Below are 16,739 nucleotides of genomic sequence, written 5' to 3' on the forward strand. Positions count from 1 at the left end.
TCTGAATCCAGGAAAACTTAAACGGGGAAAGATATCTTTCAATACAGAAAAGTCTCAGGGTGAATTTTTTGTCTTTTTCCACTGCTGTATCTAACAGAATAACTGCTTCCACTGTTATGGGTTTTCCACACACATAAAAGCTTAAATTTCCTGAACAAGCTGTATAGAGGAAACTAATTCCTTTCTGAGAGTACTAAAAAAATCCCGACAAACCCTTTCTGCTTTCAGATACATTTTTAGGCAAGAGAATGGTAAAATGGACTCCACCTGTACAGGTGATGTTGCGATATAAGTTGAGTTTGTAAAATAACCATCCTAAGTCTTTAGTTCCTCTTGCAGTCTTTCTTCTCCTCCTATGGAAGCAGCTGTCTCCACCATCTGTAAGAGCTGAGCTATAGCTTCAAAAGTAGCCATGTGGCTTTTGCTGCTCCTCTCTTTGCTTCATTTCTTCTCAGGAAGAGAGCTACTGACTAGTGGTTTTTCCCTCTCCTTTGGATATAGCTCAGTGGCACAACACCCCTCAGGTTCAGTTTCCCTGAGGATAATGGACTCTACTTTTGAATGCGTGTGGCTGACAACACATTCCCCAAGTAAGATTACACCATTAAATCGGCATCTAACTCCCTTCACTCACGTGGAAAAATGTTGCCTGTTATATATGTGCTTGAAACTATAAAACCCCCCACACACACAGTGATGATCAGTCTGAAAGAAAACAAATCCTTCACTTACAGACTAGTTCAGACACCAGTCTTGTTGGCAAAGGTTTTCAAATATAGCACATGACAGTGCATTACTGTTTTGAGTGCGTATTGAATTGCATATACAGTTTTATCACTTTTAAACCCTTTTTGTGTGTTTTAGTATTCCAAACTACTGTGTTGCGTAGCCATCACAAACTGGATGGTGTGAAGGAAAAGGGCAGTGGCAGTAAGCTGTACCTAATGGAGGAACAGAACTTCTAACATGGGACTTTTCAAGTGGCTTTTCTTCTGGTTAATATAGTTGGGGTTTTTTGCTGAGTTGTTAGTGTATCTGATTGGATTCCCACTTGGTACTTGGTGCAGGTTCATAAGCAACTGTGCTGATACAAACAAAGGGGAAGCACAGCTACAGAGGAGACAGTGAATGGCAGATCATAAAGTGGGACCGCAGTATCTTAAATCAACGTTGATAACAAAGGCAACACGGTACAAAGTGATGGTCTCATGTGGAGAGCCTGAGAAATGACAGCACTCTGGTTCATTTCAGTCTATCTTGTTTTTGTTAGCATTATCCAACGCAAAATAATGTTGTCTTGTGATTTCCTGCATGTAGTTTTAAAATGGGAAACCCACCGATCACATGGTAATTCCTTATGCAGTTTTAGGTATGGCCACTTGCAACAAAGTGTTCAAACTTCAGATTCTGTTGCAAGAAAGCCAGCTTCTGTGTTTCTGTTCTGAATGTTAAGGACACAACTAATTTATACTGCAGTATAAATTGGAATTACTTACAAAAAATGAAAGGTAACTAAAAGATTTGGCTATGCAGTACATGTACCTACCTGTTTGCTAGAGAAACACATATTCCTATGTTACTTTCCCCTTGTTGAGACAAGAATTGAGGAAGAGACTTACTTAGTCATTCCTTTCAATTATGATTCAGAACTTTTAACAAGCTTTGTTACCTATTGCATCTCAACCATGAACACCTAAACTAACAGACTATATCTATATCTTACCATTCTTTGAGATGTCAAAGCTATGAAACACTAAATTATATTACAATAAAAATGGCAGAGGTTATCACAAAGGTGTTCTATACCAGTTTTGTAGTACGGTGTATGAACTCTTTAGATATGCTTGACAATCCCATTATCTCTTTTAAAACAGGCAGCTGACACCAGCAAATAAGGTGCAATTCACTATGAATTACATCAGTCCGTTTATGGCTGAAATCTTCATGCTGTTAATATAATTTCTATAGGCACCTACTTACTACATTTTACAAAATAATGAAAAACCTCTAGTGTTATATTTGCCTACATTTTTCTCATTTTAATCCAAACACCAGGTAGCTCACTGAGATGATTTAAAATAACATAGCTGTCTATATATAAGCAAACAAACAAGCAAAAAGCTGCGAAGCAAATCTGAACAGAAGCATCATTAGCATATATAAACCAAGAATATACATACAGAATCTGTAATAGCTTGCTACAGAACAAGAGTCACCTGTATCTTTCCAAATACCCCTAAGAGTAAGTAATTCTGGAAAGAAGCTCAAGTATCGTAACTTCATAATGTATCATTTTGTAATACTTGATTATTGTGGGGGGGAAGACCAGTGATATTTTTATCAGTTCAGAATAGTGAGCATATATGGAGCTAAAAGGTAAAAAACAGGTCAACAAAATTGCTACATAAATAAAAGATGAGTTATTGAACTCTACAATAGCAGAATCAGGGTGTAAAGTAGTCCCAGAGTGAGAAACATTAAAAATTGCAAATACTTACAGATCTGCAAGTTAGTGTATAGCTTAGTGTACTCAGCATATTCTTAGTTTATGAAAATACAATATTCTGCATGTAAGAACTATTTTTAAATGGTTGGCAAATGAGAAACAAGTTTTACTTTTAACGTGCTCTACTTTTAATTGTCATCTGCTACAGTTTTAAGTAGAAACAATAAAAGTATGGGTAGAGAAAATGAATGTATGTAAGGAGATGAACACACTCGATTTCTAATCCCAGCTTGACTCTGGATTTCAGTGGATCATTACTTTGGAAGGGGTGGGGATGGGAAGGAAGAAAGTTTAATAAAACAAAAACCCCTCTTCCAATGAGGCTGGAGAGTAGAATGACATTACATATTCCCTGTTAATACTCCTTACTGTTGTGGGTATTTATTTTCTCAAATAAAGAGGCTTTCCTTAAAAGCCCAACAACAGAAAACTCATATATGCAGTATCAGCATTTATATTGCACTTTATGTCACTGTTTAGCTCCTTTATTTTATACTTGCCTTTATATAATGTACTTAATTGGAGAGAAACTCCTAATATTAAAAAAGAAAAAAAAATAGACCAATAATATTTAAAAAAATGTTTTTAGAAGTTGAACAACTGAAATCCTTAAAATGTGGAGCCACTTGATTCCAGAAAGTGCCAAAAATGACACACAGTTTAACCTGTATGCCTTTTATGCACAGTTATTCTGGGACAAGAACCAATGATTGATGTTAGAATGGGACATTAAACCCATGTTCAGAGGACTACAGTTCACACATAAAGAGACTTCTGAAAGTCTTTCTTTGCCTCAGAGAGGTTTTAAGCCACAAAACTAAATAAATACTCAAATCTGTAAAAACTTGTCGAATGGTACAGAGAACTTGCAAACCAGAATGACGAGTTAAGTTTGTGGGTTCCAGAAACCTGAGCAAGGTGATACCCCAAGAGACCCTTTCTGTAGTTGTAGGGGTCAAGTTGTTGGATCTTTGCCCTTAACGCTCAGTCTGAATTTAATACTTCTGATTATATATTGAAATGGTTATATTTACCACCCAGTTATCTGATGTACAATTTTTTTTTCATGATAGTAAAGCCTTTTCTTTTAATTTCGAGATCATGGAAGAATGAAGCCTTAAAGAAATGCTTACAATGTTAAAGATCTAATTTCAGTGGTTTGTACCAAAAAAAGTACAGCAGTTCAAAATGCCATTATTCATTACATTGCAGTTTTTAAAACAGACACATAGCACTTTGGTACAACAACAGAGTTAACTCTTGCTGATCTTTCACTGAGAGCTGGCAAAGAGTATTTTGGTCATCATGCAAAGCATACAAATTTTAGATTAACTACTGTCCATAGTGCAGCACTGATATCTGCAAATGTAATGTGAGCTGTTTGGTAAATGCTACAAAATGTCAAAAGTTAAAACATATCTGCATAACCTAACTGAAAGGAAGGCAAAATAGAAACATCAGTCTGTTTACATTCTACACTTCTTCCTGTTACTGTTTTTGCAGAACAGAAATTAGGCTGATGTTGCTTTATTTTCAAATACCGCAATTTTCGTCCTACTAGCAAATTAATTCAGGTAATTTTGAGGACTAATCAGCTTCTGGTACAAAATAAACACTATCTGTTTTATTGGCAAAACATTAAGAGCTGATGAGTCCAAGAGTTTCAGGCCAAAACTCTTTCTTAATGCATACTGTCCTCTTTGGATCCAAATGTTATTGTCTGTTCTGCTTGTTCAGCACTTTCCTCAAGCCTGTGGTAGGGTTAGCAATGCAAAGGTCAATTAAGGATAAGTTTAAACTTGGATTTTCTTTCTGTATAGTTCAGAATATTTTCTATACTTTCCTTTTCATTATGTATAGTTTTTCTTTCAGCAGTGGAAGTGGGCAGTTATATTTAATGGCATTATTTTTTGCTTAGCTGCCAGATTTTTCATTTTCAGTTAGTGGTTTTGGTCAATCTATGATAGTGTACCTTTCTGTGTGTGTGATCACCTTATCTGTCTGCTGGGTGCATAAACTAAATTATTATCCAGTATTTGTGGAAAAATCTGTAGATATTTTACATGCAATTTATTGTAAGATTATTTTAGTATTACTGTTTCTAGCTAGTGTGTGCTTTAAGTTTTAAAATTAGCATAAAAAGCAATCTGCATTTCTAACATTTGGTTCTGATGTAACTACAGAAATAAAAACCAATACAAGGCTATTCTTTAGTTCACATCACCATCTTTAAAGTAAAAAACAAACAACAACCCTGCCCTAAAGAAAAATGTCTCCAAGACTCATGGTCCCCAGCAGCTGTTTTCCAGCGCATTATCCATTTGCAATACAGATATTGCAATATTTCCTGTCCCAGAGAGGATGTGAAGCTAAATCACTTGCAGATGAAACAGTTTGGGAGACTTATGGGGAAAGTCAGGCGTGCAAATAGTTGGCTTGAAGCGGCTGTTAACTGCATCTAGCAATATTTCATCCAGTGGCCAGGAGTTATTTAAGGTCGAAGATGGTGGTATTAAAGAGATGATGCTATTTAAAAAATTGCTTTTGCTTTTACAATAGGGATATCAGATTGTTGAAATTACTAATCAAAATAGGGCTCTTGTAATGCTTTTGTTACATTTATGTTCTATTTCCTAAGAGTAATAAGTGATAAAGAATAAGGTCTATCCACTGATTCTTATACAACAGCAGAAGACAACACTTTGCTTTAAAAGTGGATACTTAGGTTCAAACAAAATACAATTTTGTAGTACTTTGTCATTAAAATAAACACACCTTCAAGAAGGTGGAATTATTTATTATTTAACTAAAGAACTAGAATGGCATTACGACCCAGTGTGAGAACGTAAGAAACACTTCACCTGCTCATGTATGTTACCTAGACAGCTCCAGCTGTGCTCGGGGAGAAACGGGTTTTGACGGGTTTATGGCTGCGCTGTGTGACCTGGGGCGGCATGTGCAGATGTTATGGAAATTCTACATTTCCTATCGCTTGCTTGTAGCGCAATACCGCATCAATTTAATCAAATCATTGGGATGTAAATGAGCTTACCTAATGAGACGTGCTCAAACTCGTTCTATCCTTCGCCGGCAGTAAGCTCGCTTGAACGGGTAACCGGTAACTGAAATCCAAGCAAGGGTTAAACTAGTTCACGTGTCTGCACTTCGCTACGGGACCAAGTTTCTTAAGCCTCAGAAAAACAGTCTGCAAACGCTGTTGTGGCGGTGCCGGGTTCTCACAGTTCTTCATGTTTTCAGGGAGGTGCCTGTTTCTCCTTGATATAGTACGAATGTGAACTCGGTTCCGCGATGCAGGGAGGGACGGATCCCGGCGGGCAGGTGCTGTTGAGGCTCGGCGGTGCCGCCGCGGGACGCCCGGGACAGGGGCCACTGCCGCCCGCCGGGGCTCGGGCCGGGCCCCCAGCCGAGAGGCGCTTCCCGCTCCCCGGGCGGCCCTTCTTTATCCCCCGCAGTCGGAACGGGCCCCGGGCACCGCTCCTGGCATTGCTTGGGGGGCGCGGCCGCGTTCGAGGGGAACCGAGCGGCCCCGCTGCCGCCCGCCCGGGCCGGGGTGAGTTCGGCGCTCGGGCTGGCGGTCCCTCGGAGCGGCGCCCAGCCGGCCCCCGAGTGACCGGAAAGGTCGGGGCCGGCGCTTTCCCGCTCTCCCCCGCTTCCCTTCCCGGGGTTTCCCGCAGGCTGTCAGGCAAAGGCGTTGCTCCTTCTGCCTCGGGGAGGTTGCCACTCGCGGTGTGGGGATTTGGGACGACGGGACCCCCCGTACCCTCACAGGAGCGGAGCGCGCCGTCCCCGGCGCAGCTCCGAGGCGGGCGAGCGGAGCGGGCCCGGTTGCGCAAGGCTTCCCCACTTCTCCCCCGCCCCACGCGAGACGGGGCCCCGCGGGGAGCGGCCCCGTCCCGCCGCGAGCGGTGCCCCGCGCCCGCTGCCCGGCCGCTCCGAGCTCTCCCGCGCTCCCGAGCCCGCGCTCCCGTGCCCGCGCTGCGCGCGCTCTCCCCCGGGCGGCGCTGTGCCCGCGCCCCTGCGCGATGCAGTGTGGGAATGGCTGTGGCGCTGGGGTTGGCTGAAAGAGGCGGCCAGTCGAGGTTTAATGTCCGCCATGTTGGCCGTGGCGTATTGAGCGGAGCCGGAGCGGCGGAGGAGAGAAGCCAGCGCCCAGCCCAGCCGCGCCAGCGGGCGCCGCCGGGCCCCGTGTCGGAGTGCGCCCCGCCCTGCCGGGGGAGCCTCGGTCCCTCCATGAGAGCGCTCGGCGGGATCCGGCTCTCAGCTCGGAGCGCTCTTGCTGTCGCCCCCCCCTCCCCAGCCGGAGCCGCCATCGCCGCCTAACATGAGCAAACTGTCGTTCCGGGCCCGGGCGCTGGACGCGTCCAAGCCGCTGCCCGTCTTCCGCTGCGAGGACCTGCCCGACTTGGCCGAATATGCCTCCATTAACCGGGCCGTGCCGCAGATGCCCACGGGCATGGAGAAGGAAGAGGAGTCGGTACGTGAGACCCCCCCCCCCCTCGGCCGGGTCCCTCCATCCCCCCCGCAGCCGGGGCCCCCACCTTCGCCTCTGCGCAAGCACAAAATGGCCGCCATCTTCTCCCCGCTCTCCCCGCCCGCCGGGAGGGGGGGGACCCCTCGCGAGGGAAGGTGCCGAGCCCGGCGGGCCCTGCCCGCCCCTGCCCCCAGCGCTTCCCTGCGGCCCCCTCTTCCCCCAGCGCGCGCCCCGCGGTAGCTGGCGGCCGTTCGCCGGGGCCCCGAAAGGCACAAAGGGGGTCACGTGACACCGCGGGCGGCCGCCATTTTGTCTCTTGGTTCTTGGGCCGGGCCTTGTGCGGCAGCGGCGGGGAGACGCGCCTCGGCGGCGCCGTGCCCGCTCTGCCCCACCGGGTGGCGCTGCCGAGCCGGCCGCCGCCGCAGGGGGCGCTCGGAAGTTGTGGCTGTCGGCGCGGGAGCGCGCGCGCCGGCCCGGGCCGCCCTCGTGGGGCAGCGGGGAGTAACGGCCGGGCCGGGCGGGGAGCGGCGCTCGGGGCCCCGCGCTCCGGCCGTTGTCCGCGTCCCCGCGCACGTGCTGGGGCGGCGCGTGCCTCCTGCGCGGGCTCGCCCCGAGCTGGCTCGCGCGCTGGGCCGGGCCGCTCCGGCCCGAACTTGTCGCCGGGGCACTGGCGTGGTTGTTACTTGTGCCCGGCATAGACACTGGGAGGGTTTCTGCTTCAGGTTTGTTCGAAAGCGCTGGAAGCGCGGAGACAGGCGTGGTGTACGTGAAATTGTGGTGTTCACCACATGGGAATACACAAGTCAGTGCTGAAATAGTACTCGAAGAAAGAAAATCCGAGTTTGGAGGCCAAAAGTCTGTCGCTTCTCCTCTCAGTTTTGCTGTCTCAGTGATGAATGAAACTTAAACCTTTTCGAACTTCAGGATCATTTGATCAGTAACTCAACACGTTCCAAGACAGGGGTATAACATTCAGCAGCTGTTATTGCTGAGGACCCCTGCTGAGGTGGGTTGTTATTTTCAGTGTTTGCAGATCTTTAATCATTTCTTTAGGACAGTCAGTGTTCCACATTTATGTATTAAGCACAGCAAATAGGAGAAAACTATAGAAATACAGTTCTGTAAACAGGTTTTAAAATTTAGTGATAAGAACAATTGTGACAGTGTCGTAGTTTTGAGTTTTGCCAGCTGTCAGGCTGCCATTGTCCTTCAGACGTGACAGACTGTGAAGTTCCTGTTTGTATATCCAGATGTAGCAAACTTGAGACTTACTTCCTTAAAACTTCGATTAGACATTATCTTCTTTAAATGTAGCATCTTTGTGGCACTGCTGCTCTAAGTTAACTGATTATGTGAATTTTTATGAAATGTCCTCAGGCTGAATGGTTTCTGGAAAGCAGTAGTCTTTGCATGTTGTTGGCACCAATCAGTAGCGGACTCTGAAGCTTTTCTAGAGTAACTGCCTGCCATTTTAACATAATTCAGTATTTCCAAGTCCTGTGTAAGTCATAAGCTACTTTAAACTTCCACTAAAATATGTATTGGTGGGGGGTTTAAAATTGTTTTATTTGGGTGGGTTTTAATATTTGTGAAGGTGCTCAAAACTTTAGCATGGTATCCATTTAGTAGTAGTATTTAAGCAGTATGTAGCTATGCTTAGGTGCTTGTGTTTCTTTTGATGCAGTAGTTGTATTCTGAATTGATAACTAGGTTCTGAATATGAGAGCAAATATCTTGATTTGCACTTATACCAGAATTGTAAGTTTTATGTTCTGCTATGATGCTTGCTTGCAGAGTTTGTTTCTCAGTTTGAGTAAGTGTGCATACATGCATTTATTTGTGTAGGCATTTCAGGTTGCTATCTCTCTCTTTCACTGTTTGCCTGGCAGTTACAAGTCCTCAGGCTAGAAAATTACATGAGGTAGCTAAATAGCCTCCATAAAGCCAGAGATCGGTGTCCTAGCTAAGGAAAAGTAGTCATGGGCAAGGGGAAGTTTTTAAACAGTAATTATAAGATTTGTTTCTGTGGTTAATGTGATGCTTTTGTTTACTAAATCTAGCTTTGAGGGTTAAACTTAAGTGCTGTAGATAGAAGTAGACACTTTCCACAGTTAAAGTTTCCTTATGCTTTTGTTTTAAATATGTGTGCACACAAACACACATCTCCAAGATAATTTTGCTTGCCATCAGTAAACAGAAGTGTCTTCCTCAATCCTTTTCGCATCTTCTTACATAAAATAGTTGATGGTAAACTCTTCTCCCTTCTTGTTTCCACAAACTTACTAAATTTCCTTCCTTCCCTATTGTCGCCCCAAAAAGCTTTCTCTTCAGTTTTATGTTGGTGGTGAAGAGCCGTGATGGTTGGCTAAAGTTATAACCTACTATGTTCTGTTTCTCAGACTTCATGCCATGCAGAATTTTGGAAGGTTGGAAGTATTACATAGCAGTTGAAGACTTGAGTCAGAGGGGTTTTTTTCCCTGGATACTTAGGAAAATAGTAGGTATTTTGTATTATCTGTTTCTTTACAAACAGATGGTAGGGTGTCCATAAGAATCTGTGGGGTCTGGTGTGAACAGGCATTTATAACTATTCTATAAATAAAATTCTAACATTGCCTTGAGTTTTGCATAAATGTAATTTTAAATGAACACATATTTGGAGTTAAGAGCTCTTCTCTTGACTGAGTAACTTTCCCTAGGGAAAAATGCAATCAGGCATCAAGTCACAAGGTATTTAAATGACTAATAAGTATTTTGATGCACAAAAAGGAATCTATTTTGCTTCCCTTTCATCTTTTTCCCTTCCTGTTCCTACGAAGAATAAATAGGAAAAATAATACATCTTCATTTTTACAACTGGAAGCTTCAGTTGAGCAGTGATGTTCTGTAAGAGTCTTGTGAAGGAGAAACAGCCTTGATAACTTGATCTGAGTTCTAAAATATGCAACCAATAAAAGGGATATAGTAAGTGTTTAAAAAGAAGTGGCAACTAAGGGCCTTAAAGTGATGCCAGTTTTGTTAATGAGTACACCTTTCTGCTTAGTAGGTCATCATTTCAGTTAGAGGTTTTGCTTGGAGATAAAAGACTATACTAAAAAGTTCTTTGGCACACGGACAGTGGTACTTGAAGTTATCAGCTGATACTGTGTTCTGACAGTTGGTTTAGCTCCAGGTTTCTAGGGTAAACACATTGCGGCTGTTGCCAAGTCCCTTGCTAAATCTAAGAAACTGAAAACTATCAGGAGATGTGTATCTCTGAAAAAGAAAGAAAAGAAAAAGTCTTCAAAATGTGATGACTCTTGTTATGCAACACTGAACGTCCCCTGTATTATCTCAGAATCCTGGTTTTGAGCAAAAACATGTCCTTACTGCTGTAATTCTGAGAATGGAACAGCAGACTACTGTTAATAATAAAGCAAGGCAGATTTGGCTCATAAGTCTATTTGATTCATAACTGACTGAATAAAGAAGTAGCTGGATCAGATTTGTTTATCGTTTGTGAAGGTGTTTATTTGTGTGGCCTCTTGTTTTGTGGTTTTTGAGAGGGGTGTTGCTTTAACTGGAAATTCAGCTTCTGGACTGAGAGGAGACAGCTGGAAGGGCAGAGCAGATGTAACTTCAGTTTTTTGAGAATGCTTTACTGAAAAAATAAGACAAACTGAAGCTTTCTGAATATGTTCAGTAACTTTACAGTTTAGAAAGAAACCATGCATAGCGTTAAGGTCATCTGAGGTTTGATGGCCTCCAACCAAACCCAGGAAAATAGACTTGTTTTTGCTGTGGTTTTCTGAAAGGAAAGGAGATGGGAGGTGCGCTGCCTCCCCACGTGCTGCCTAGATACTCTTAGTTAAAACCCAGAAACTTAGGAGGCTTTTGGGATTTTGCAGGTTGTTTTTGTTTTTTTAATCCTGTGGGAAACTACTGTGAATATAGTTTGTTGGTTTTGTTTCTTTTTAGGAGTTAAAAAAAAAAAAAACAATAAAAACAAAGCCATGTGTTTGAAGCATCTCATATCCACATTTATAAGACATATTTATAATGTTAGAAAGTATGGACTTGGTAGTTGAAGCAGTGCCTCAACAAAGATCAGTGTGTGAACACAAATGCTTTTAATTAAATGCCCTAGTATACATCAGATAAATTAATGATCTAAATAGGAAAATATGGCAATGTTGATGTCTCCAGTTAATAACAGTCCTGGGTATGAGAATTAGCATGGGTTTGAGGTTGTGGGTTTGTTGTGTTTTTTTTTTTTTTCTTGAGTGAGTTTGTTATGTTGATGTAAATACTGATATTACTATGATAGTACTAAGGTTTTGAATATTACATTTTCGTGTAGTCTTGTGTATGTTTGAGCTTGTATATGTCAGGTAAACTTTTCTAAATCCTGGTGTTTCTGTCTTTGGTGTTGATGCAGGGGAGAGAGTATCAAGGGATGATAACTTCTCTTGCTTTATTTTATTACTCTCTTAACTCACTCTCTAACTAAACTCGTGGTTAATCTTTGCCCTCATCTTAACTCCGGAGTAGCAGCTTTCTTGACCTAGTAGATTTCTGCCAGACTTGCGCACTTTGAGTTCTTCTTAAGGTTCAGAGTTGAAAATGCAAGCTTGCTGTCTAATTTTAGTTAGTGTTGCTAGTAGCAAGTAGATCAATTAAGCACCTGGAGTCTGAAATCATAAGCTGTACAGCTATTCCTTCAGTTCAGTATATGTGTTATAATGTAACTTACAAGTTGCACAGAAGGTGGAATTAAGTCTGTGCAATTGTCATCTGTAAATGCTGTCGTATTGTTACCTGGTGTTTGAGCAAACTGTTGACATAGTTTTGAATGTGCTTTTATTTTCCTTAAATCTATAGTTGTGGTTATCCTCCCTTCCTTGGCTTAGGGGATGTCTAAGAAAAGCTTATTTGGTAAAATTTCATTACTGGACGTAATTGTTTTTTTCCCTAATACCAGCATGGCCTGTCAGTATTTGCTAGATGCTGTAGATGACCTGATGATGATAACCTAATATTCATTCAGATGCTTTAGAACACTTCAAACCTGTTCTCTAATAGGTTCTGTCTTAATTTAGCAAAGCACTGTTGGGTTAATTTCCCATTTACCCAGTTTGGGTAGGTTCAAGGATCACATTCTCTCCATAAACTGCCTTGAATGCAACTGCCACAGATCTCTTCCAAGCAATATCTGCATGGAGGACATGCCTGTCTCCTCCCATACCCATGCTGGAGGCATTGGGAGGTTACCATATCCAGATTCTCTTGCTACTGTAACAGCTGGTTTTACTTTATCAAGGGAAAAAGCTGGTAGGGAATGTACAAGAAGGAACCCATACCTCACCATTTAAGCTGTGATGAGTTTAAAAATATGTAATGTGTAGCCGAGGTGTAGCAGTTAGTGTATGAATGATCTTTAATTACATACATACTCAGATTTCAGTAAAGGTCCCATAATCCTTTTCATTACATTCTTGCTAGCCTAAGAAACTGCATTCTGTGTATGCGTTTTCATGAAAGTATGTATTTTCTTCTAATGAAACAACTATGTACATGGTGTCTAAGTACTCTTAAAATAACCACTACCTCGCTGATGCAAGATGCAGTGATATTCAGTGTTTTAGGACCTTGTAGGGGCAGTCATAATTGTATGAATGTGAAATAGAAACACACTGTTAACTGGATCACCAGTTTCAAGTCTGGATTTTTTTTTTCTTTGCTGTAGAGTTAAGAAACTCCCTATTTTAGCTTGCTAACAGAAGAGAATCCTCCCCATCGCCACCCCTCTCACCCCTAGTTGTAGAAGTTGGGTATAATCTTAAATCAGATGAACTGAACTCCTTTAGTGGTCTTAGACCAGGAGACCTGAAAATTAAAGGATCTTTAAGTAAATGGGGAGGGTAGAGGTGGGATTTTTTTTTGCGTACTTTGATTCAGAAGTCCTACAGAGGGACAGAGTTTTGCTTCCTGTTTATATCATGCTCTCCTTTGTCCAGCTATTCTGCTCACATAGGAGGTATTCATTTTATGTAGCAGTCGAATCTTTTTTGCACTTAATTTTAAACACACTTAACTCAGATTCGTAAATACATGTTTGATAATTTCATGGGAGTGGAACAGAGAAACAAGGTTTTGTTGAATTTTTGTCTGAAGCAGCAGTCTATGAATACAGCTCAGAGCTGGAAGAGATTTTTCTATGAGCTCATAATAATGGTCTTAATTTTACCTTCTAGTTTGGTATTGAGCTTAGTAACTAACTTCAGATGATATACCTGTGTGACAATGAGATCATTAGCCTCAGTATTTTAAAAGAAAAAACATGACAGCTCACTGCAAAGAGGACCAAACTTCAAGTTAAGAGTCATAGCAGTTCATGCTCATGTCAAAATATTCAGGGGTTAAGAAGTGCTTGTTTTCTTTCCCTCTCTCTGTGCCCAGCTCTCACTATTCAATAACAGTTGCAGATTACTGGATATTTCACCTTTAGTTACCTAAAAGCTTTTTGTTCATTGTATTTCATGTTGGAAGGTGTCCTGTGCACCTGAATGTTCATGGAAGTTAGGAAGTCTGGCTGATGGTGAAAAGTAGCTTCTATGGTGAGCAATTTATGCACTGTCTCTGGCAACCTACAGAAACAGGTTAATTCTGTGGTATGAAACTGACCTGTACCAATGGTGGTTTTCTTTTGAAGTCAGGGGGATGGTGGTGGCATAGACTTCTATTACAGATTGGTGGCATTTATTTGAGGCTGGAATGAGATTGCCCGTTCCAGTTTGAAATGAGAAGGAAGAAAATTTACTCCATCTGGGTCCAAGAAATACAGATTATGCCTGTGGGATTTGACAATTTTCTGTAAGCCAGCAGTTCTGCATAAAAGTTCAGGAATCATGATAGATGTCCTGTGTTATGCCATGGAGAAATAATGCACTAGCTTGCAGTTGTGAGCAGGGGACTGCCATGAAGGCGGTTTGAGAATGTGATATTAGTTCTCTATACGGTATCAGTTAAATATGCAATAATGGTGAATGTGTATGTCATGCTCTAAAGCACTGTTGAAAATACTAAGGTTTCAGAAAATAGAAAAGTTGGTGGTCATCAGGGCCTTATGCAGGACAGAGGTATCTTCAGGAGGTCCCAATTATTTTTTTAAATGATGGAGGATATGAATTAGCAAACTCGCTTTTGAAGAATTTAAAGTCATTGTTCTAGGGGAAGTTCTTTTTCTAATTTCTTTATTGTCTGTATGAGTTACATATGTATATAAAAGCAATTTAATTCCTCCTAAAAAAGCTATTGCAGAAAAGCTAAGTGTAGACCAGCTGAAGGAGTTAGTTTGATGTATGTGTAATCCAATTATTTTTAGCCTTTTATTGATTTCCCAGTAATTAGACAAACAGAAGGCATGTAACAGCAATGGCTTTATGTGTAACAGAGCGAACTACAGTGAGACCAATTGTTCATGTTCAGACTTAAGATTAAAAAAAAGGTTAGACTTACCTAGTACTCTCTTATTTACAATGAGGATGGTTAACCATTGGAAGAGACTAAAAATCTCGAATATTTACCTTATGACTGAGGAAAAAACACCCACAAAAATGATTTTGTTAGCGTTATTCTTAATAGCACAAGAAGAGTAATACAACTGGCAGGGTTTTGGAGTTAAAGGGGAGGAGCTTATGTCAGGGTAAACTGTAAGTCATTTTAAGGCCAGGCTTGTGTGGAAAGGCTTTACCTCCCAAGAATTTTCACAGCCTGTCTTAAGGAGGAGCCCCATAAGGTTTTTCAGATTTATCCATCATATAATGGATTTCAGCAAAGGATCGGATATTAATTGTATGCATTGAAATATTAATAACATTAATAAGGGGAAGGGGCAATAATTTAGTAACTTTAATGTTTGGGGATCAGGGTGACATGGCTTTATTTTTCTTTTTATTTTAATAGCTAATATCCTGTATTAGATGCCAGTGAAACTTGAATTGTGCACAGGAACTTGCTAATATTAATTTGTTTCAGGTGGAGAAAAAGTACGACATTTCTGTATTTCAGCATCAATTTGTAGAGTATTCAATGTAAATTTTGAGTACTTCTAAGTTAATACATTACTTTTTGAAGTAGGTGTGTATGTGCGAGTCTGTTCTGCTAGAACAGAATACTGTAGTCTGCTTGTCTTATGTATATGTATTACGTTGGTTTTTTCTGCTTCATTTCTACTTGTAAGAGGAAAAACTAGCTTTAGTGTCAAGGAATGCACCAAGTGAGTAATGCATCAGAATAAAAATGCTGGCTGCTGCTTTTGTATCTGTATATATCCTCTTTCTGTTTAATGACCCTTTACATACACTCCGTTCTCCCTTCCACCAGTGTATGCATATTCTGTGTATTCAGCTGTATGTATATTCAAGGACTAACCCTGTTCTGGGAGGATCTTTCTGGTTAAACAAATATGTAAAGGTTAATTGCAAGAATTGAGGATGGAATAGAAGTTTGAAAACTTCCTTGTCTGTCAGTCTCTTCAAGCACAGGTAGTTTGAGTGAGAGAGGAAACTATCCTCTTCAAGTTCAAGTACCGCTCTTTAAGATTTGTTTCCGTTAAATTTAATCAGGAATTAAGACATTAATGCTTTTTGAATTGGAACCTTTCAAGAGGGTATCATTGGAAAGGATTGCTTTCCAACTTCTGTTTATATTCATACCTTTATACCAATTTCATTACTTCAAGGTTGTTCCTTCCTAGTTGTAAATAGAAATTAAATAGAGATCTTGTAGTCTGCCTGGAAGACTTACTAAGCTTACATTTAAGGAGAGAGATTTGTAGTAAAGGCCACCTGATGTATACGTTGCATGCTACTGTCACTTTTGTGTTATACTTTGAAGGGCTGTAGTCTTCAGATTTTTCACTGATCAGCTGTCCAGCTCACAGCATGGCTGCTAGGAAGGCATTAGCATGGAAAGTTGAATTTTGCATAGGCTTCTGTTTCCAGCTTTTCAAAACTCAAGGATTTTGTGCAAGGCTGTGTTGTTATGAAAATGTAATGATTGTGGGTTAGATGCAGAACCTGTTTTGGAAAGGGAAGAAAGGTGCAAGTTGCTTTGCCAAACTGAATCAATCTGTAGTGAGTCTCACCTGAAGTGCTGGTCTCAGCATAGGTATGGAAGCGCTTGACATAACTTGATTTGTTTAATCTTCTCCATTATCATTCTCTATGCTAGTTTGTCTGTATAGTACGTGACATCTTTTCTTCCAGACGTTTTCCAAGATCGTTATTTGAAATGTGCTGTTGTCTTTTGGTTTTAAATTCTCTGGTTTTGTTCTCTTTCTTAAGTTTCTGTAACACTGTTGATAAAATTGTATTTCTGGTTTCCCCTGTGCCTTTTATGTTTTTGCGTAAGAAATGCAGCTTTTAACTGTGTGGTAAATCTACATTCCCCACCCCCAATCCTCTATTAGTATTTCAGCACTATATGTCCTCTGTGCCTTTTTCATATTTGATTTTTCTCACTACTTGAAGTACAAGAAAAACAATTCTGAAAAGTGTAGCAGAAAATAGGACCTGCCTTCAGGAAGATGATTTTACAGTATTGCGATCTGATTTATAATATTTATGATTCAGTAACCTAGATATATCTCAGAAAAGAGCTGGATTTAAAGCAACAGGGTGGTTTTATTGAAAAGTTTATGAGTAAGGCTACAGGTAAGAGCCAACTTGAGTTTGAACCCTGCACAATTTTTGTGTTTCA

General features: G+C 41.3%; 1 protein-coding gene across 9 annotated transcripts in view; it reads left to right on the forward strand.

Annotated features, from left to right (window-relative positions):
* Positions 1-16,739, forward strand: part of EPC1 (enhancer of polycomb homolog 1) — a 68,595-nt gene that overhangs the window by 10,163 nt on the left and 41,693 nt on the right. For 6 of the 9 annotated variants that reach the window (XR_010469942.1, XR_010469943.1, XM_065050517.1 and 3 more), the window contains exon 1: positions 6,785-7,001. The exons of the other annotated variants lie outside the window; for them this stretch is intronic. Coding sequence is in view for 4 of the 6 variants with exons in the window: in XM_065050517.1 (XP_064906589.1) it covers positions 6,849-7,001 (153 nt within the window). In the remaining 2 variants the exon portion in view is untranslated. Of the gene's footprint in view, positions 1-6,784; positions 7,002-16,739 lie in introns of those variants that run through there. 9 annotated transcript variants of the gene reach the window in all.

This window comes from Columba livia, chromosome 2 (genome assembly GCF_036013475.1).
Source record: "Columba livia isolate bColLiv1 breed racing homer chromosome 2, bColLiv1.pat.W.v2, whole genome shotgun sequence".
Lineage (NCBI taxonomy): Eukaryota > Metazoa > Chordata > Aves > Columbiformes > Columbidae > Columba > Columba livia.